This window comes from Lepidochelys olivacea, assembly GCF_965140295.1.
Source record: "Lepidochelys olivacea isolate rLepOli2 genome assembly, chromosome: 4".
In the NCBI taxonomy this organism is placed as follows: domain Eukaryota; kingdom Metazoa; phylum Chordata; order Testudines; family Cheloniidae; genus Lepidochelys; species Lepidochelys olivacea.
The window spans coordinates 47,000,676-47,022,860 of NC_140414.1; the positions used below are offsets into that span (position 1 = coordinate 47,000,676).

The 22,185-nt window shown below is 37.2% G+C and overlaps 1 protein-coding gene across 1 annotated transcript; it reads right to left on the reverse strand.

Moving 5' to 3' along the window:
• Positions 1–417: 417 nt before the first annotated feature.
• Positions 418–10,278, reverse strand: IL21 (interleukin 21; the record flags this gene model as incomplete). Its single annotated transcript, XM_084627485.1, has 5 exons — positions 418–477; positions 5,160–5,237; positions 5,722–5,865; positions 9,989–10,024; positions 10,144–10,278. 5 exons carry the CDS (start codon positions 10,276–10,278, stop codon positions 418–420), a joined length of 453 nt encoding a protein of 150 aa, XP_084483611.1.
• Positions 10,279–22,185: the final 11,907 nt, after the last annotated feature.

Consider the following 22,185-nt stretch of genomic DNA (forward strand, 5'->3'; position numbering starts at 1 on the left):
GCACTGAGATTTGGGCAGCCTAATGACAGGGAACATTTAATTCAGATCAACTTTGTTTAAACTAGTCTGAAGTCTTAATATACACTCAATTGCAGAAGTCTCTTTAACAGAAGACATTTATTCATCTCACCTTTGTAAAGATACCTCAAAGATTTAAAAAGTCTTGAGAAGAGTGACTGAAATACCTACAAGTATGGTGGAACTTTTGTATGATCAGAGTTTGCAAATATTAGGATTAATTTACTCTGGAATGGAAAAGAATGAAGAAAGGGGCCTGCACTAATTTATTTATGATTATGAAGGGCATTGTGAAAACTGATCAATCCCTTCTTTTTATCTTATATCATTAGTTTGATTAAATTAAAGGCAGTAAATTAAGAACAAATAAAAGAAAATACTGTATTACACAGCATATTGTCATCTTGTGAACTTCACTGCTTCATTGCGGCAGTAAATAGAGTCAAATGCTTTGGCTAACTAATGACCACAAAAAACAATGATCGTATTAGCAGTCAACAAATCTGATATATCAGAGCATACATAAACCAACTACCTGATAGGGTGAGGAAGGTATTCCTCCTACTGTATGGCAGTGGACAACTAATTCTGTAAAATGCAGGAGGATGGTGGTTTACCTTCCTTGAATGCATCAGGTACTGATCACTTATTCAGGAAAGATATTCAATGGGAGAGGTCAGTGGCCTGATCTAATATGGTAAATCCTATGACTACATAGGTTACAGAATAGCCTCCCTAGATGGCTTATCTTGGCCAGCAGAAGTAAGGTACACATGCTACAAGTTTTTAGTAGATGACAAGAAACAATCATATCAGCTGAACAGTATTTAATGTAATATTCTTTTAAATAAATTTGGCGACTTTATATATAAATATACAACATGGTTCTCAGTATCAGCTTTTCATGAATAGGCAATAAATAATCATTAAATTAAATCAGACAATTGATATAAAAATAGAATCTCTTTTAAAATGTAACTACTATACAGGAGTTATATAAACCATGCTAAAACACATAGAGGTGTCTGAAAAGGACACCTATATCTAAAATCATAAATAGGTTGTTAATCCTCCCTAGGAGGTAATGAGCCTCTGTGACTTGCTTTAAGCACTCAGACAGCTATAGGAACTTTCACCCTGTTTTGCAGTAGATGGTGCTGCAAAGGCTGTTAATACACAGACAGTTCAGTTTATAATTGTGACTACATTAAGGCTGGCTACACATCTCAAAAGCTTCACAGATCAACTCTTCCTACATCCTAACTTCTTCATAGGCTTTCTTCTTTTTTCTTCTGATGATGATGCCAGAAGGAGAGAGACACATTTATGTTGAACGTTGATTTTGCTGTTCTCAGTTTAGGATTCAACTAATTCATCCTAATCTAGTACACTCCATTTCTCAAATCCTGGTGAGAACTGTGCACATATATTAACCTGCCCTACACTTTCAGTGACCCTTTGACCAGTAGCTTTTGAGGTGAGTGCAAGCCTGAGTAAAATAAATAAATGACACTAGAAGAGAAGTGAAAGGCTATAAAAACTAGGATTCTTAAATAAATTTTGCACAATTAAGCTTTTTAAATAATCTAGTTAACCAGTGGCCTGTGAGATGGAAACACAATGGAAACTTCTCTTTAAGGGTGAAACTCACTCTTTGTAAAGTAGCTCACACGAGGCCCAGGTACCACTTAAATTCTACATAAGGCTTATTTTGAGAGCTTAAATATAATTTAAGTAGTTCACAGTCCTTGTGCTAGAACTGCATAGAAGTGAATTTTACCCTATAATCAGGTTTCATTGTATATAATGTAGTAACTCATTATTCCTAGACAGTATTAGCCAGGCAGGATGTAGCTTATTAATTCTTCATGGTGTTAAAATACTTAATTTTTTTAAATTGTCCTTTATTATAGTTTACTAAGATTTTTATAAAGGATCTTAAGGTGGTAAAATATATCCTTTTAAATGTTTTATAATAAATTAAGTACAATTTAAATACAACTACAGTTTCACTCTAAGTCTGCTCGGCTACTTAATTTGAAAAATGGAGCAACTCATCCAAAGCATATACAGGTACAGTGCTTATCATCCCACACATTCTCTCACATAACAAAAACAAATCATATTTCATTGCAGACAGGAATCACTAATTAGCTTATGACATTCTGGTGAATATTGCTTCTCTAGAGCAGCCTTGCAAAACTGTCATAAAATTTACCACTCCAGGGACAAAATCTACTTGCCCACTATTTTACCTTGATTATTGATGAATATGGAAAAACTATTTTTCTTGCCAACCCAAAAAATTATTCTCCCCAGGAAAGTGGGCATGTAGAATTTTGTAAGGATACTCTAGAGTATTGACTGCACTCTTGAATGCGCACAGCAAATTACTGGAAAAGGCATTTACAAATATTTTTTTAAAACTACTGTACACTTTGGGTGAATATTTGGGCCCAGTCCTGAAGTCAATGGGATTTCTGCTGATGGAGGGCTTTTGGGATCTGTCCCTTCATCTATAAGCCTAGTATAATTTAGTAAAAGGAGAACTTGCTTTAGGTGAAATACATTGTTAATAGATTGTTCTAAAATATAAGTGAATTCTGTTACATTTAATAAAAAAATTTAAAACTTCTAATAGTGGAAATATCAGCTGACACTTTGAGATTTAAGGACTGCCTTTAATATTCTCCAGTCATCTGGAGAATATTTGTCCTGATTTTCTTTAACTATTATAACTGCAAATCTCTCAGCCACAGCAATAGCTTTGCATATTGATTACCAGTAGGTCAGTTAAAGAACTTTGTGCATAACAAAATAGTAGAGACTAGAATAAAGGGGTGCCCAAAGGCATTTAAAAGTTCTTATTAGCTACCATTAATTTTTAGAATATTAATACTCAGGCAGTAAAATGGAAACACTGATTTAGAAGGGAACAAACATTTTCTGAAATAAAGCAAAAATATCTAAATCAAATTTAAAATGTCATCAGCCAAAAAGCAATGATGATGCAAGGGCAACTTTATCCTCTGATTGACAATCTTTTTCCCTGTTCAGATACATGTATTTAAAGTGATGCACATGCCAGGAAGATGCAGGGCACTTGGAAATGGACATTGAAAGATTCTTTGCTCACCAATTTCTCTTTACCAGAGCTTAGTGTGATAGTGGTAGAAATGAACTTATGTGTCTAATGGTACCTCTCTCTCATAACAGCTAATCCTATAGTCATTTTCCAATGTACTAAAATGTGTGAAATACACTTAGAAATAGGTTTATTTTCAGTTTCCTTCACCTGCAAAACATCCCTGTGAAGTAGGAATTAAATGGGAGGAAGCTGTTTGTGGGAGTCAGGAGCTGTATTCTAGGCTCTGCTACAGACCTCCTGTGTGGTCTTGGGCAAGTTGTTTGCACCTCGCTTTCCTCATCTAGGGATGAGACCTACCTCACAGGGTGTTTTTTGAGGCTATAGGAATTGATGCTTGTAAAGCATGTTAAGTTCCTCAAATGGAAGGTTCTATAGAAGTGCACAATATTATTTTAAGTAAACTATGGTGACATATAACTAAGCAGCTCAAACCTAGTTTTTAAGTAGAATGGTATTTACTTTTATTTTATGAAGGCATAAATGCTACCTTCAGTCGCAGGCCTGGTCTACCCTTAAAAATTAGATCGACCTACCAATGTTGCACAGGGCTGTGACCTAAACCCCAGAGCTATGCTGCACAGGGCTATGTTGGCAGACACATTTTTCTGTCGACTGAGCTACCGCCTCTCAGAGAGGTAAATTAACAGAAAAACTCCAAGCCAACAATGTAGGAAGTGTCTTACACTGCAGCAGCACAGCTGCAGAGTTCTACACCCAGATTCAGAACTTGTACAATAAAAATTCACATTATATATCTTTGACGCTTTTTTTAAAAAATTGCAATTAAAATTGAGACCACAAATATAATTGAATGGTAAATAGGAGAAGTAGTGTTCTGGAACACGAGTAAGAATACAAAAACATTAAAATATTGCCCTTCTAAGCAGACAATATGCTTTTGAGGTGCACAGCGTCCAGCGATCTTTAATTATTGTGTCTGCTTGATGATGTGCAAGGGGATGAAGGCCAACCAAACCAATTATGTTTAAACAAGTGCCTCTGCTGTATTTTTGATGTTAACATGTATGAGTGTTGGCGCTTACAATCAGAAAGGTGCCTGACTTCAAGCTCCTGAAATATTACTCTGTATATCCAAGAGATTTTAGATTTTCACTTCTTAAAATTTAAGGCTCAATGCAGCTCGTTTTAAAGTCAATGGCAACACCCCCATTGTCTTCAGTAGGGAAAAGGATCAGATTCATTTTATACAGTTTGGGTTGTAAATGTATTTCCAGTAATTTTAAAATAATGAATATCAAAATATTAGTCTCTATACAACATAAATATTTCAACATGTACTTTTGATAAAAGTAAAATACAGTATATTTATCAGTAGTTGACTAGCAAAAAGCTCCAAATACCCATAAATAAAATTGTGTGTGTGTGTGATAATGAAGATAAACAAATTGGTCCAGATACAATCATAATCAAACTCTCTTGCAATTTCAGAAATTCTAATTAGCTTTTCTTCTTTGCCTTTTTTCCTTTCTTTTTTTTTTAAAGGTTCAAATAAGTCTGTTTATTTAATTTAGAATCAAACAAGAACAAGGCTGCTACTCATGGTATTTCTAAACCAGCTAAAATTGGGGAATACTTGAAATCTCATGAGAGAACCTTTTCCTGAGAAATTTTGAGCCTAATTTCCAGCATGAGGGGAGGTTCAGATAAGCTTTGAATAACTATCCAACTCATCTAAACATTTTGAGGAAGGTCCATCACTAATGTACCCAACATACAACACATCATAATGTTCAATACACAATATTTACATTTTCATTGTTGTCTTACATAATATAGTGTCTGCTTTAAATAGTGGATGTCCAGTAGTCTTCATATCCATTGTGTCCTAAATGTGAAGTTTTATGATTCGCTGTGAAAACAACGTATTGTTAAAAATGTTGTAAAATAATGGATATTACAATGTTCTAAAAGACTTCGGCAAAATGAAAGGCAAAATGCCAAAAACTTATAATGAACAATGAATGTTAATTACCTCCTGTAGCAGTGATAGAAAGCTGTCCAAAAATTGTCTGGGGGCTTCTTTAGCATAAGATTCACATGGAGAACAATTCTGGAAGACAAAGAAAAGAGCTTCTTATCAGACATGCTGGATTTGAAAAGTGTATCATAACAAATAATAATTTGAGATCATTGAATGAAAAATATGTGAGGTACTAAAAGTGGGTAAGTAGTGTTATCTTCTTTTAACAGATGGGAAAACAGAGGTATAGAAAGATTAGGTAGTAACAAAGTAAACCAATGGCAGTCAGAAGAAGCACCTACATCCATTGATTCCTATTCCTTTACACTAATCAGGAGACAACCTGACCTCCATATTACACATTTCCCATTATTTAGCTACATGTAAACAGTTGATTAGTAGGACCAGAATGAGTGTGATCTTAAAAAGAATTACTAAGTATATTTACATCTTTCACTCTTAGTAAAACTTAAAGAAGAATCTGTACTTCTACCAAGCTTTACAGTTAGGACATAATAAACTATGCAAAATATGGTGCAATTATTAAATTAGGGAACATGTCAAACAATCCTACCATGTCAGTAATGGTGTGTGTAATAACTGGTCTCCTCAACCTTGTAATCATGACTTCAAAATTACGAGATGATTGGCTGTTTGCTGGCTCTAAGTGTAAGCTTGCATTCTGGAAGCAGTTGAACGCAGAAGACAGGCATTTACTCTGGAAGACAAACATTGAAAGTAATTAAATTACTGCCAAATATTTCTAGAAAGTAAACTAACACTTTTTTACATTTGCTTGGTTTTTTCTATGATTCCACATGCATAGTTCTCTCATTCTAACAAATCAATGAGATCTAACTCATGTCTTTTTTAAAGTTTACTTATTTTGATATATACACATCCACTATAAAAGAGCCTGTACCCCTTACTCTGGCTGCCTCTTGACAAATTTTAAACATATATTTTTAAAATAGACAACTCATAAAATCTCTCTTTGGCCATTAATCAACACACTGACAAACAAGAATTTAATCCAGAAATGAATCTTGCTATATTTAGTGGGGTTTTTTTGACATACATAAGTAGAAATGTTTTCTTCTCATAAGTAATGAATGCCCTACTGAAGTCTTTGTTTTGTGTACATATAAATATGCATTTTGATCCTCCATGCCATTTCTAATATCACATTTAATAATACTTAGAACTTACATAGGGCTTTATATTTTCAGAGCACTGTACAAATCTTAAATATTCCCATTAAACAGATGAAGGAATGGAGATGGAGAAATTAAGTGCATTGCTTAAGGGCAATGCTGGGAGTTAGGGGCAAAGGTGGGACAAGAACTCAAGGAATTCTGGCTCCCAGATTTACTTCATCCTATTAAATCACAATGCTGTTATTTCAGCTTTAAACTCAGATGCACCTTAAACCATAGGACAGATAATCGAGCAACGATCGTATCTACTGTGAGAAAATTATCTCATTTTTCTTTATGCTTTGGTCTCATGGCATAAATTTTCCTAGTTGCACTTATACCCAGAGCAAAAGTTGCCTATTTTTTCCCCACTCGTATTGCTATGGTTGGTTAATTTTATTAATACCGGCAGCATGACACTTTGACCCATCCAGAATCTACCATCCTGCGCAGTGGTCATTTTCCTTCCTATGCATAGCTGTGGAAACTACCGCTGAAACTAACTACTCAATGGAGAGAGAGCAGCATTGTTTACTGTAGCCAATTTCTAACCTGCTTTGCACTTTCCAAAGAAAAAAACGCTCAGAAATGCTGATTATGCACATCAAGGAAGAGATAAAACCGTCATCTTTGTTTTGCATACCAACTGCTACCCAAACTCAATCTCATCCGGTACACAAAGTGTCAATGCATTTGCTTCTCATGCAAGGACCAGATGATGTTCTCACTGTGTATTTCTTATAGAACATTTTTAACAGAAACCCTTTATGTCAGTCAGATATAGCATTATATTTTCCTTAAAAACCACACATTCATGTTTGTCTCAGGCTTTTTACTGTAACCAGTCTAACTTACTGGAAAAAAAAAAACATTCATTTTAAAGAGCTCAATTTTCCAGCTGAAACTGAAAACATTTTCTGTCTCATCTGTGATGAGCTGAGAAACCAGCATTTCTCATATAGGCACAGCTTTTTTTTTTTTTTTTTTGCTGACTTAACCATTACCTCTAGATTGGCTAACCGTCAAATAAACACAAGGATTCTGCCTGTAGACTATTCATGCATAGCTAAGAATACTGATTGATCGATGTTAACGTTTGCCCCAAAGTCATGGGAAGCTGGTGACATCTGAGAACGGGTAATCAGACGTGCACAGTTGCCATATCAGAAGTAATTTACAGCAATGGGTAAAGGGTATTTTACGTCTGACTCAAAATAATGTTGCTGCTTACCCTGAAGAACCTTCACTTCCTGAGCTAGGAACCATGGTGCCAGAGACTCAGCTAGTGCAAATCAGCATAGTGCCATTGGTTTCAGTAGAGTTATGTCTATTCTTACTAGCTAAGGATCTGACCACATTCCTCTTTGCAGTTGAACTAATTTTGCCTCAAGATTATCAACTTCAGTATATTTTCTTCTCTTTGTTGATGTTGTCATTTTTTAAACTTGTCCTCACCCACTACGGTGAACTGGTGAACACACAAGAATTGTGTGGGGTTGCATTGGGGCTAACACTCAGTCCACTCACAGGAAGCTCCAAGGAAGTCAAAACCGACTGTGACAAACCACTGAATTTTGGGTCATGCGTAAGGCAATCTTCTTCCTGTATGTACAGGACCAAATTCAGCCCTGGGATAAGCAGGTACAGTTTCATTGATTTCAGGGTAATTGCACTCAGTTACACTAGCCCTGACTTTGTCACATTTGATTTCATGGCTAACCTGTTGGAAAAGTATGTAATTCAATCAATACAAATTTAACACAGATGATAGAGACCACAAACACCCAGTGCAATCATTAGCATTTGAGATCTTTACTGACCGTGAAGTATGATTACTTTTAAGCCCTTTATCTGTGCACTAAGAGATTGCAGCAGTGACAAGTTTAATGTGTTCTGAGAAATGCTGAGCTCTTAATGAAATCAAAGGGTGTGTTCAGCCCTTACAGGATGAGACCCTAGAACTGTACTGTGAGTTGTAAGTGAACCACTATCTCTCTTCCTGAGCTCGGCTGACAATGTTGTTTTGAAAAAGTTATGGTTAAGCAGTTAGTCACTAGCTATAGTCGCTTTATTTCTGGGATAGTGGCAAGTTTATCTCAGTGACACAATAGCTAATCATCCAATAATTTTCACTTTGACATGAAAATGTAGACATTCAAAGACATTTTAAAAATCCCCAACAATTTGAATGTCGTGGGATTTTGCATTGCATGTATTCCCAGCAGTGACATAGAGGAGGTCTGTGTGGGTCATGCATGCTTATAAAATTTGTTCTCTTTTCTGGAAAGTAACAGAAGCTAAGTAAAGACCATAAGGAGTGTAGCCAAAACAGTCCAAAACAAGGTGAGTTTTTCCTTTCTTTTGTTCTGCAGTAAGTTTACAAAGCTGAAAAAATAGCATAACAATTTATGCATGCTTTGCTGAATCACCATGCCTAATAATAATCTTTGTATACTAGTCAGAAAAATTGTTTTAAGTTTTCTGAAGTATTTGCTGTTGCTCAAATCTGTATATTGCCGTTAAAGCGAAAGCAGCTGATGCTTTAGCTAAGCGTTATATTAAATAAGTACATATTAGGTCTAAAACTTAGTTCTGCATTGGTGAATGTCAGAAGAAAGCACAAATGGAACTCATTCACCTTCTAAACTTTTGAAGCGTGTGGACTTTATTTTGTTCTTTACATTTAATTTTACTACATGTCCTGCAGTGAGATAATTTCCACTTGGTGCAGGCGTTCTCTGACTTATTTAAATGTTACTCTTATGTATAATAATAGTTCATGGAACTGAACAATGTAAATATACATACTGAAATGAGAATTTACAATGACTTATTCTTGTTGTTTTAATGAGGCACAATATAAAGAAAATTTGGTCCAACAGACTATAATAATTTTATTTCTATTTGCCTGGTAATGTAGTCCTTCCTCATAGACTTTAATGTCAGAAGGGACCATCATAATTATCTAATCTGACTTCCTGCACAAAGCAAGCTAGAGAACCTCACCCACCCACTCCTGTAAGAGACCCCCCCTAATCTCTGGCTGAGTTACGGAAGTCCTCAAATGATGATTTAAACATGAGTAGTCTCTCAGAAGCCAGTAGGACTACTCGTGAGAAAGAGCTGCAAGGGCCTGTATTTCCACTTTTGTTACTTCAGTTCAGTGAGTAGTTTTTCATTAAGTGCCTGATTCTGCAAGGTGCTGAGACCTTTCAATTCCTAGTGCACTCAATGTAAATTGAAGGTGTACAGCATCTTCACAGGACTGAGTCCTTGAAGAGTAGTACTGATTATCAAGCAGCTGTGTGAATGTCTGGAACAGGATTAAATTTCAAGTAAAAGGAATACATCCAGATACTATGGCAATGGGTGCTTTAGAAATATACATATTATAATAGTATTAATAATACAGTACTAAAGCATACTGTAATATTAATCTGATATTTAAAACAGAAGTAAGAAGCAACTTCTATGTAAAGTATTTTCTGGGTTTTTTTTTAAATCTAGTGTTCAGAACAGTTTCAAATCTACTATTAAGAGAACCAGGTCATGTGTCAGAAAAAAAGCAGTTGTCACTTTTAAAGAGAATGAACCTATTTAAAATAAATTCAGTATATTCAGAAGGATATGTTAAAGCAGTCTTACCTCAAAGTCTTCTGGCATATTCAGAAGTTCAACATCCTAGAATAAAAAATTAAATTAGTATTTTTAGATACTCCCGTTAGGTTTATTCTCAACAATACGTACTGAGAACATTTTATAGACAGACTTTTTTATATTGCCAAAAATACTGTGCTTACCTTAACTTTCACTATTTTTTTCAACTCCTTGACTGTCTTTACAAGCTCCTTGTATCTTAACTTTGTTGGTGCAGCTGCACTCAGCAGTATACTGGAACAGAAGAAAAACAGACAGAAAACGATCATCCTCTCCATAGTGATGGGTTTAATTTTAAAATATGCCCAGAGTAGAGTCAATGCTATCCAAGAAGTACACTTCACTTTAACTGTGCTCAGGTACACTGCATACCTACCTATTTATTGATCCTTACTGAAGATGTAAACCCACCCATTTCAGTTTGGAAAGCTTTGTAGAATGGATTAATGAGTAACCCGTTTTTCTTTTCCACTGGCTAGGTGTATGTGTGTGAGTTAGTGCGTAGGGGGCAGGGATTGATGGAGTGAATAAAAATATGCCCCATCTGCACATTGGACAGGAAAAAAAAAAGGTGAATTCCCATTTTCACTTTGAGTCAAGAAATGAACACAGTAAATAATAGGTACTTAGAAACCACAAGCCTAAGTAAACAAAGATGCTGCATTTTTTTCTGTCTCATACAGCATCTTACCTGTGCTATCACATAAATGCGTGTTTGTAATAGCACTATAGTAATGAGTAAAGTGGCAGCACTTACTTCTCTTGCTACAGCACTTGGGGGGGAGGGATAGCTCAGTGGTTTGAGCATTGGCCTGCTAAACCCAGGGTTGTGAGTTCAATCCTTGAGGGGGCTATTCAGGGATCTCGGGCAAAAATGGGGGATCAGTCCTGCTTTGAGCAGGGGGTTGGACTAGATGACCTGCTGAGGTCCCTTCCAGCCCTGATATTCTATGATTCTCTTTATATATATATATATATACACACACACACACAAACATTTACCCTAGCTTATTAGTTTCCTCTGGTTTTTGTGGAATACCGTCTTTCAGATACTAGAATTATTTTGGCATTTTCAAAATAAGGAGTCATGGCTTGGTTTCTGTGGCTGAAAGTGTCAGTTCATTCAACATCTGAACTAGCTGAAGTATCCTGTAATTAATATATTAACTTCATGAGCACTGCCAAGTGTTTTAATTACACCCTAGAAAATATATCCACTGTGCTATGCTGCACAGCATAAGTCCCTGATCCTGCAATGAGCTCCAGACAGGTAGACCCTTGCACCTGTGCAGAGCCCGATTGAAATCTGAGGTCAACCAACATGGAGTATATTGCAAGATCAAGGCCTAATATGTCACTGATTCCAAAGAAACTTATTGTTGGATAACAGCAGCTGTGGTGGTTAAACACATTCAATTATATTATGGGAATACAAGTCATGGTTCCATCGTCGAGTTTATTTTTGCACTTAAAGCAACCAATTTGTTGTGTATGAAGGATACTATACTATTTATTATTTGAGTACACAATGAATTTTCTGATCATTTAAAAGTAAATAGGTTAATTAGTTTGACTTAAAATAAATTAAAATGAGGATCCTTTAAGAAATTTAGCACTCTGTGTTAGACCCATGTTCTCTTCCCCTCCCCCAAATGACTTTAATTATGCAATAAAGCAGACTTTTCATATAGTGAAAACTCACTGCAATCTAGTGAACTGACTTCATTTGAAATTTATTTTAATGTTTGGGGGTTTTTTATTCTCCATAAGTGAGAGTTTCTTCTTCAGCAGAGGCTGATGAATAATGTTCTGTTATACAGAATTCGAAGAATTGCCTTCTTGCTAAATGACTGTCATCTCCCATTGTTTTCAAAGGGAGTGAAGCTAAATGTGTCCTTGTCAAATATGCCTTTCTTTCAAAATAGCCCCTGCCTGCCATGGGGCCCAGATCCTATAATGGACACTGTTCTAGACAGATTGCTACGCCTGTGTGGAACTCCAATGACTTCAGTGGAGTTATCTGTGTACCCAGGGATTCCCTTATACGTTGCAAATGCTGTACTAGGGCTGTAGTTGGGCCACCACATAGGGCATCACCCTCTGCTCCAAGAGCAGATTTGCTTCACACCCATTGTTCCCAAGAATGACACCATAAAGAGGAGAAAAAATGCTAGTGTCTGAAAATCAGTTAAATCTGGAATGAAAACACTGTTATGCAGCAGTTATAACTGTATGGCATTACAAAAGGGCAGAGTTAAGGTTATTTGGGCTTTTGAATTAAATCTTAACCTTTGAATTTCCTGGGTCTGTAGCAATTGTTTTGAGATAATTAAAAAATTGCTGTAACGTTTTAATCCTTCAATTAATAATATGTACTCAACCTTGACTCCAGTTTGACAAAACTGTACAAAGTGTGTGTTTATAGATCTCACATACACACACACAGGTCAAGTATTCATGGTGATTCTTTCTGATCTGTCAGCATAGAGCTGGTGAAAAATAGAAAAAAAGTTCACTGACACGGGCAAATTCAAAAACATTTTTATGTCTTTGTTTTTTGTAGTTTTGATAATTTTCTATATTTTTTTCAAACAAAATTTAACTGTTTTGAAATGTGGAAATTTTCAGAAAGGAAAATTTTCAAAATATATTTTTTATTTAGACCAAGTCCTACCCAATGGGTGAGATGGCAAATTAAAATTGGCAAAACAAAGAAATTGCAAAACCAAACTTAAAAAAAAAAAACAGAAAAAAAGGGTAAAAAAATATTTTGCAGAATGACCTAGCCGGCAACATTTTAAAATATTGGGCTGTTTTTTATCTACCCCATAGCTCTCATGTGGAATTCTAAAGGGTCCTGTTTTGCCACCTTAGTTTTTCAATGTGTTTGTGGTGGGAGATGGTGAGACCATTTAGTGCTATCAATATGCAGATGATACCTAGATCTGTGTTTCCTTTTTAATGGATCAGATATGCAATTTCTTTGTTCTCCCATTGCGTGGCTGAGATAGCAATTTGGATCAAAGTGAGTTGGATCTCAGTCCAGACACAGGTGATGCTGTTGGGATGGGGGTAAAATGAACCTCCAGAAAAAACGCCCTCTGTTGGGTGTTTTTTTCAGGGAGAACCACAATTTGGAGGTCTGCTTGCCCCATCAGCTGGTCCAGAATTCATAGATAACAGTAGCAAAGAATGGCTTTTTAAATCTTCATCTGGTTTGTCATATATAACCACACCATTGTTAGATATTTGTCAGTTTTCCATGCAGTTGTATTACTGCAATGTGCTCTGCATGGAACAACACTTAAAGACCTCTCAGAACCTTCAGCTAATGCAAAATGTGACTGCCCACTTATTTTTGTTGCTCTGCACAATAAAATATGTGTATTACATGGAGGCATCAGAGATAGCACTGTCCACCAGTATGTTGCTGGGTGTAATTCCAGTTGTTGCTTGTGATCTGTAAAGCCCCCCATGGCTGTGTCCAGAGGCTTTACAATAGAAAAGTATTAGAGACCCACACCTACTTAGCTAACAAACATTGTGATTATGGTATTCCATAATCCCATAAATAGTATAGGAACTCTAAATTTAGTGGTAATGCCATGCTAAACATGGGAAAAATTGATTTTTAATTGCGTATAACTCAATTATTTTAAATTTTCTTATGCAGTGAGGAGTAGTCACCTGGGAAGTTTCAACTTCATCTTGATAATTCAGTCCTTTTTGAGTTATGCATGTACAAAGGCTGAGACTCAAAGCCTTTGGAAAATGATGGAAAGATTGCCATTGACTTCAGTAAACCTTGGATCAGGCTCAAATTAGTACTTTTAAATCTACATACACCTTGGAATGGGCAAGTGGAATTTGCTCAAACTTTCAAAAACAGAACCAAAAAACAAACAAAACAAATCCTTATCGGTGTCAGCTATAACAATGAAAACATTTTACAAAACATTTTTCTGATAGAAATTTTCACTAAAGGAAACAAAGTAAAACATCCCTTGCTATCTAGGGTCTTATAATGCATTTATGCAGCCCTAATGAGATCTCAGCAATGGCTGTTTCAGTAGTGAGCAGGTTATTTAGCAGAGCATAATAGTCAGTAAAACAAAATCAAAAACATCCAAGATGCTGTGGAGTGCTGTACACACTTTCATTCTCCCCTCTCATTCACTGTGGAAATAATATTTGGTACAGTTAGTGAAGAAATTTCTGAAGTATTCTGACAGGTTTCAGAGTAGCAGCCGTGTTAGTCTGTATTCGCAAAAAGAAAAGGAGTACTTGTGGCACTTTAGAGACTAAATAAATTTGTTAGCCACAAATTAATTAATTAGCCACTAAATTTGTTAGCCATAAATTAGGTGCCACAAGTACTCCTTTTCTGAAGTATTCTGTTAAACATGCTAATCACAAGACAGGCTCAGGAGCTTGGAGTCTCAGTGCAACACACTGGCTGCTGCTTACTGTCTAAGTTTGAACATTGTTTCATGTTTATGCTGAACTCTGCTTCCTATAAATGCCAGTTATAAGACTGAACTTGGAGCCAGGCAAGAACTGTATTTACAAGTAGTTTCTGTTGTTGATGGACTTACTGTGTACATTGAATGTTAGAGTTATTTTCTTTTATTCCATGTGGATGATTTTGTGTCTTACTCTTGAATGAATCCCTGGAGGTTTGAAATAAATGAAACTTTGAGATGGGCTGTTTGGCTTTCAAACCTAGGAGTGTATTGATATGTGTGGCTACATTACGAGGAGGGTTTTACCCACCTCCTGACCATCTCTCAGACTGACATGTAGCAATTCTCAGAATTAATATGCTTGGATATTTTCTAAGAGCGATCAAAGCCAGGAGCCTAATCCCATGCCTGTTCATTTGATGAATGGGTCCTAAGGCTCTGACATTTCTAGAGGTACAATCTGAGTAATAAAACAATAAAGTGACCTGACCAAGATCACATAATTAAAAGATTTAAAAAATTAACCATATCCGTGTGGTTCAGACAGTCTGTTCAAAGGAAGTTAACAAATAATCACAGTACAATAAAGCAGCATTAGGCACTCCAATCTAAATTCATGGCCGTTGTGAGTGATTTAAAATTAATTGTTTTCGTTCAAAATAATTTCAAGGATGGTTGAGCATTTATAAACTTTACACTTTAATGGGGATATCCTATTATGCTTATCCCTTTAAATGTAGGTGTTTTTAATGAATTTGCAGAATGGAGATATGGCTGAAAACCCCAGTGATGATCTGCTAGCCAATATGTAGTTTTAGGTCTAGTGAACCTTTTAGTATCACATTGCATTACAGAAGGTCCTTCATGATGTAAAGAGAAAAAGGCATATAGATTAAAGAGTCTTTATGTGACAGCTGATAGTGGTGAGAGCATAATTTATTACAGTGAAACTCAACTATGTAATAGCAGATGTACAGCCTAACCCATGGGCAATAAAAGCATGACAGACTTCACTAGTAGTTTGCTGGTCCAGTGGAGTAGTTTGAGGATATTGTGGGTACCGTGTTTGGATGGGTGTCTCAGCCCAGCCCATTTCTAACTGTAATCTATGACCACTTAAAACAGCTATGATGAATGCTAAAGAACAAGAATGGGAATCTAAGTTATATGTGTTTGGCAATGGAGCAGTTAATTGTCTCATGCCATTTCTCTGGAGTGGAGTCTATTTTATGTTAAGGGACATGGTCAGCAATACATTTTGGTCATTTGCAAAATGGCACATGTAGCAAGTGAAAAAAAAAAAAAAAGCAAGGACAAAGAACTTCCCTTGTGTTCATACAGCGGGGAAAACTCCTTGCTGTCCTCCTCATCTGATAAGAGTGAGTACTGTGCTTTTTATGTACGTCACTTCTTTTTCTTGTGGCTTAGGAACATGCTGAGTCAAATAATTGCACTCTCTCTAGAATTACATCACTAGTCAGGGACAGGGGGAACTGCCAGACAATGGAATTCTGAAAAACCTCAGATCCATGGCTGAGAGTTGTCTTCCTCTTTCCTCTTGATGACTGTCACTTACTATCCAAATTTTAAATGAGTTAGACCCAGAAGGCCCAGTTCCCCCACCCACATTTTCCTTTACATTATAATTGAAAAGGCTTTTCCTATAGCTTAGTCATTGCTGGGTTAGATACGGTTCAACCAGTTACAACTGCAAATGTACAGAGTTGCTTTCAAAGAATTCTGTGGCATTTCATCTATACCACAAGGGGTTGGGGAAAAAGTGAGGAGAGGGTACTGTGTTTCAAAGTGGGAGACTGGGGCAAAAGAACTACTGTGTAACAAAGAGACCAAGAAAACAGTGGTCTTTAAAATATTTAACAGTTGCAAAAATTCAGTCTACTATTTTCTTACTACCACTTTCTCTATCTTTTATTTTTGTTGCTGTGGGTATTGTGTTTTTTGGGGGAGGAGGTGAAAAGGGGGGGCAGCGGGTTATTTTGAGTTACTAACATTATTTTGAAAAGAGAGCCTGAAAGAAAATGTAAAAATAAGGAAAACCAAGTTCCTAATTTGGAATGATATTAAATATAAAATGTAGAATAAAGGTAGCTGGGAAATGTGAGGATATAAGTATTGAGAAATTAACATAGTACATACAGCAATGCAAAACTATACAGACTACAGGAATAATAGTCTTATGTTAGGCTTTGGATTTGGATTTAGGCAATCAGAGTTCAATTTTCCTTTCTGCCACAGGCCTCCTGTGTAAGCTTAGACAAGTTGTGATCATTCTCTGCCTCAGTTCCCGCATCTGTAAAACAGATTACTTTATTTCCCTGCCTCATAGGGCTGTGTGTGGGAAAAATTAATTATCTGCGGAAGATGCTAAGGTACTACAATGCTGGAGGGCATATAAGAACCTAGATAAATTCCAACTGTAGCTCTTTTGAAAACAGACACACTAAGGTCTCTCTTCAGGATAAATTAGATTTTAGAATTAAGAATTAAGAATTAAGCTTCGCACTTCAGGATAAATTAGGTTTTAGAATTAAGAATTAAGAATTAAGCTTCACGCTGTCCCTTTGTACATGCCAAAGCATGTAGGTTTTCATTTCCTAGAGGCAACAACTATGGCAACTGGAAAAATATTCTGGTCTTTATCAAGTCTTTTATTAACAATGTGGTGCCAGGAGTCTGGTTTTCAACTGAATGTAAATGGAGTCTGAAAAAAATAACAGGCTCTTTCCTACCTCTCTGAATTATGTGGGGCAGGAACATTTTGGGGGTGGGGGGCTCTACCTAGGAGCTCCTGCCCATACTTCACATGTAAAACTCGTCAGTTAACTGTCAAACTAGGATTGAGAATTAAGACTCAACACTGTGCCCTAATATTCAGGCGTAAGTTTAAATAAGAATTCACCAGCAGCACATGTTGTGTTGGAAATTATGTTTGGTGTGTGTGGTGTCACTTACATGGAAGTAGTTTGACAGCAGATGGAATGTTGAGTCCAAAGATTCTTTAGAATTTTCAGAAATGCGCCTGTTGCAAAGGGGTGCTGGTGCTGCTGATCTGGAGGTGTGATTTAGTCATGCTGTGCCTCTCGCTGTAGCATTCGAATGCTGCCAATGGCTTGGATGAAGGTCAGTGTCAGAATTACTACCACCCCATTTCATGCTTGCTGTTTACTCTTTATTTGCCAGTCCCACCAGTTTGTACAGCGTGAGCACTTTGTGTGTACTACAATGGGAAGCAATTTTAATGTGGGAGCTTCATGTCCATAGTCATCATGGTGTATGGAAGCCTATTGTTCCTCCTCTGCAGAAAATCTATTATCTCTTTACTTCAGTCCACATAAGCTCTTCCTCTTCAGCTCCTTTATTTACAGTCACCATTTCAGCATCTTCATCAGTTTCAGGATCTGACAAGAAATCTCTGCAGTCATTGGCAGTATCCTCGGTGTGGACCTGCATTCCAGCTGCCCACTTCCTAATCTCTGTTTAATCACAGGTATGGTTTTAATAAAGTAAAGCCAGTGGGCCATATTTATTGGTATAGCCTGTTTTCCACCACAGTGCTGATGCAAAGAATTTGTAGAAGTTTAACAAGTGCATTAAGCAAGGTTTATGGCTGCATTGCCTCACCAGATTGGCACAAAGAACCCAGAGCGTACTGGTGAATCTGGTCCAACGTCTGGGCAGTCAGTCTCCAAGGTTTGCAAGTGGAACTGCCTGTCTGCAGGGTTGCCAATGCTGAGGAAGCTATGCATGCTCTGGTCTTGTCTCTTCTCAATCTGAAGAACCAACTGAAAAGTGACCTTAGGTGCCCCTCTTAATCCAGAAAAGACTTGACCAATCCAGGATCAAGGCAAAATACAATGCAACTTCCACCATGAGATTTACCCAAATGCATCAGGCTCAGGTATGAAAAACTCCCCAAACAGCAGCCTAGAAAAAATTCTACACTGTGTGGGAACTAATACTGAAATACTACTTGTGCATGGAAGCAATTCAAACTTGAAGCAAGGCTTTTCTGTAATACAGTAGGTCAGACAATTCACACAACTAAGCTGCAGGTCCTGAAGTTGAAAAAGATTTAGATTTGTACCCACTCAACTTTCACAGTCAAGTTTCATTGCAACATAGACAATTAAGGCATGGTCTCTAAAGCCTACTAAAGTCAGACTCCTACTGATTTCAGTGGGCTTTAAAGGCTGGCCCTTTGTGGGCATAAAAAAGTTCTAACAAACCACATGAACACAGGCTGACCTTGTACCAAGACTGATTGTGGGAACTTTTGCATTGAGTTAAACATTCTCTCTCTTACCATATTTGAAAATAAATATCTTACACTTGCACTGATGAATATCATTTAAGTTTACCTAATAATTTGTTGTTCTCCATTGCAGTTAGGCTTTAGATACAGTACCACTAAACTTTAGTGCAAAAAATAGGCAACATAAAAATTATAGTAACATGACCTCAGTCCCTGGAAAAAATCATGGAGCAGGTCCTCCAGGAATCCATTCTGAAGCATTTGGAGGAGAAAAAGGTGATCAGGAACAGTGAACATAGATTCACCAAGGGCAAGTCATGCCTGACCAACCTGATTACCTTCTATGATGAGATAACTGGCTCTGTGAATATCGGGAAAGCGGTGGACATGAAAAACCTTGACTTTATCAAAGCTTTTGATACCGTCTCCCACAGTATTCTTGCCAGCAAGTTAAAAAAGTATGGATTGGATGAATGGACTATAAGGTGGATAGAAAGCTGGCTAGATTGTCGGGCTCAATGGGTAGTGATCAATGGCTCAATGTCTACGTGGCAGATGGTATCAAGCGGAGTGCCCAAAGGGTCGGTCCTGGGGCTGGTTTTGTTCAACATCTTCATTAATGATCTGGATGATGGGATGGATTGCACCCTCAGCAGGTTTGCGGATGACGCTAAGCTGGGGGGAGAAGTAGATATGCTGGAGGATAGGGATAGGGTCCAGAGTGACCTAGACAAATTAGAGGATTGGGTGAAAAGAAATCTGATGAGGTTTAAGACAAGTGCAGAGACCTGCACTTAGGATGGAAGAATCCCATGCACTGCTATAGGCTGGGGGCTAAGCAGCAGTACTACAGAAAAGGACCTGGGGGTTTCAATGGACGAGAAGCTGGATATGAGTCAGCAGTGTGCCCTTGTTACCAAGAACACTAATGGCATATTGGGCTGCATTAGTAGGAGCATTGCCAGCACATCGAGGGAAGTGATTATTCCCCTCTATTCAGCACTGGTGAGGCCACATCTGGAGTATTGCATCCAGTTTTGGGCCTCCCACTACAGAAAGGATGTGGACAAATTGGAGGGAGTCCAGCGGGGGCGCAGGGGAACAAAAATGATTAGGGGGCTGGGACACATGACTTACAAGGAGAGGCTGAGGGAACTGGGCTTGTTTAGTCTGCAGAAGAGAAGAGTGAGGGGGGATTTGATAGCAGCCTTCAACTACCTGAAAGGGGGTTCCAAAGAGGATGGAGCTAGACAGTTCTCAGTGTTGGCAGATGACAAAACAAGAAGCAATGGCCTCAAGTTGCAGTGGGAGAGGTCTAGGGTTGGATATTAGGAAAAACTCTTTCACTAGGAGGATGGTGAAGCACTGGAATGGGTTACCTAGGGAGGTGGTGGAATCTCCATCCTTAGAGGTTATTAAGGCCCAGCTTGGGGGGTTGGTCCTGCTTTGAGCAGGGGTTGGACTAGATGACCTCCTCAGGTCTCTTCCAACCCTAATCTTCTATGACATATGTAAAAAGAGCTCCCTGTTCAAGGAAAAACATTGTTTTACAGCACTGTTTACATAATTCTGTACTTGCTTAGATCACAATCCTGTTAATTTATTTTGTGTTATCTTTGGTAAGAGCAGGCCTTGTGACGATGTCATATGAACATAAAGTCCCATGGACACTTTCCAATTTTGTGATGAATGTTTGGTTTGTGTGCAACTTGATTATCCTAGTATTTATCTGTTTAGCAGAGGTGTGCAGTATGACTTTATATTTTGTTTCTTGTCAATAAGAAAGAACACGGCTGCAGCAATTAGTAGTAATAGTAGCTTACATTTATAAAATATCTTTTACGTCAAGAGTCCAGAGTATGCTACAAATTTTTTGGCCCAATATGCACATGCATAACTATTCACAAGATTAGTTCCACTAAAGTTAATGGGCCTACTCCCATGTGCATTTGCAGGACTGAGCATTGATAGATAAGCTACATACCCTGGGCATCTTCAAAATTCTCATTATTTTTCTTTCATTTCACCCTCCACCACTGCTGTATGCATCCACACTTTCTCTCCTGGCTGTTCACTTTGTCTCCTTTTCAACCACTTGGTTTTGAACCTAATTTTATGCCACTCCTTAAGGTTTATCTAAGAAAGTGAATTCAGATTCAAGGGGGATATTAATTTAAAGCACAATGCTATTCCTGAACAACTCCATGTGTGGACGCTATTATTCCAGAACAAGAATGCCTTATTCCTGTTTAGCCCACTTCCAAAATGAATTAAACTAAATTGATTTAAAGCCACTTTAATTCTGAGTGCAGTTTAACTACTAACCCACTTTAAAAGTTAATTCAGATTAATTTTGCTGAGTGTCCCTGTTTAGACAAGTCCTAAGTCTTGGAACAGCCTCATGCTTCCTGGGTGACATGCACCTTTTCCCTTTCTCTTTACACATCTGTTAAAATTTGCTTATTTCAAGAAGCATTCTCATATTGATCTCTTCATCAATAATATCTTTGAACTTTCTCATTCCTGAACTGTGTTCCCATATGGTATATTTGTCAGGTTATAACCTTCATAGTGCAAGAACCAAGTTTTACTGTGTGTGCCGTAAAATATCACAAACAGTACGGTAGTAATAATTTTCACCACAGTTAAAGTGCAGCCACCTCTGAAGTGTGATATAATATTTTAGGACAGGAAGTGAAGAACACTATAACACTTCCATGGGAAATTTTATGGAAGCAGAATATAATAGTGGGAACTGGAATTTGGCCAGTCCCCAAACAATGGGATTGGGACTGATGGGGAGATAATTGATAGAGAGGAGCCCCTCCTTCCTCCATACTGAAAGGATTACTTTCTCATGGACTGTTGTACTTGGGGTATTTTAATTGTTCTGGAGATCTTCAGCCCTTCTCATGAAGTAGAGATGTCATCAGTCAAGCTACCCTGAACAACACACTATCTTACTGCTACCTAAGAGTTTTCTTAGAATAATACACATACGGAAAACTCCATTCAGAATCAGTATTATGTATCTTGTAAAGAGTAATGACATAGTATATTAGAATGCAACTCAGTGTGGTGTAAAGTAAGAATACAACAAGAAATCTGTTTTAAATACAGTTGATAGAAATGTTCTTTTCTTATTGGACTAAGGCATGTATGGTGAACAGACTGGGTCAGAATTACAAGAGGGTTGCCTTTGTTTTATTCACTGACAGAAAGAAACAAAAGAAACTACATTTACAAGAAAATGACTTCTATGTTAAAAACCTGAAGCCAAGAAATACCATGAAATTTTAGATTCAAGACTGACAGGCAATCCTTATATAGGGCCTGATCCAGTATCCATTGAAATCTGGGAATCTTTCCATTGACTTTAATGGGTTTTGGATGAAGATTTACAGCTACATTATAGGTTATTTAAAATTAAAACTAATTTTAAAAATCTA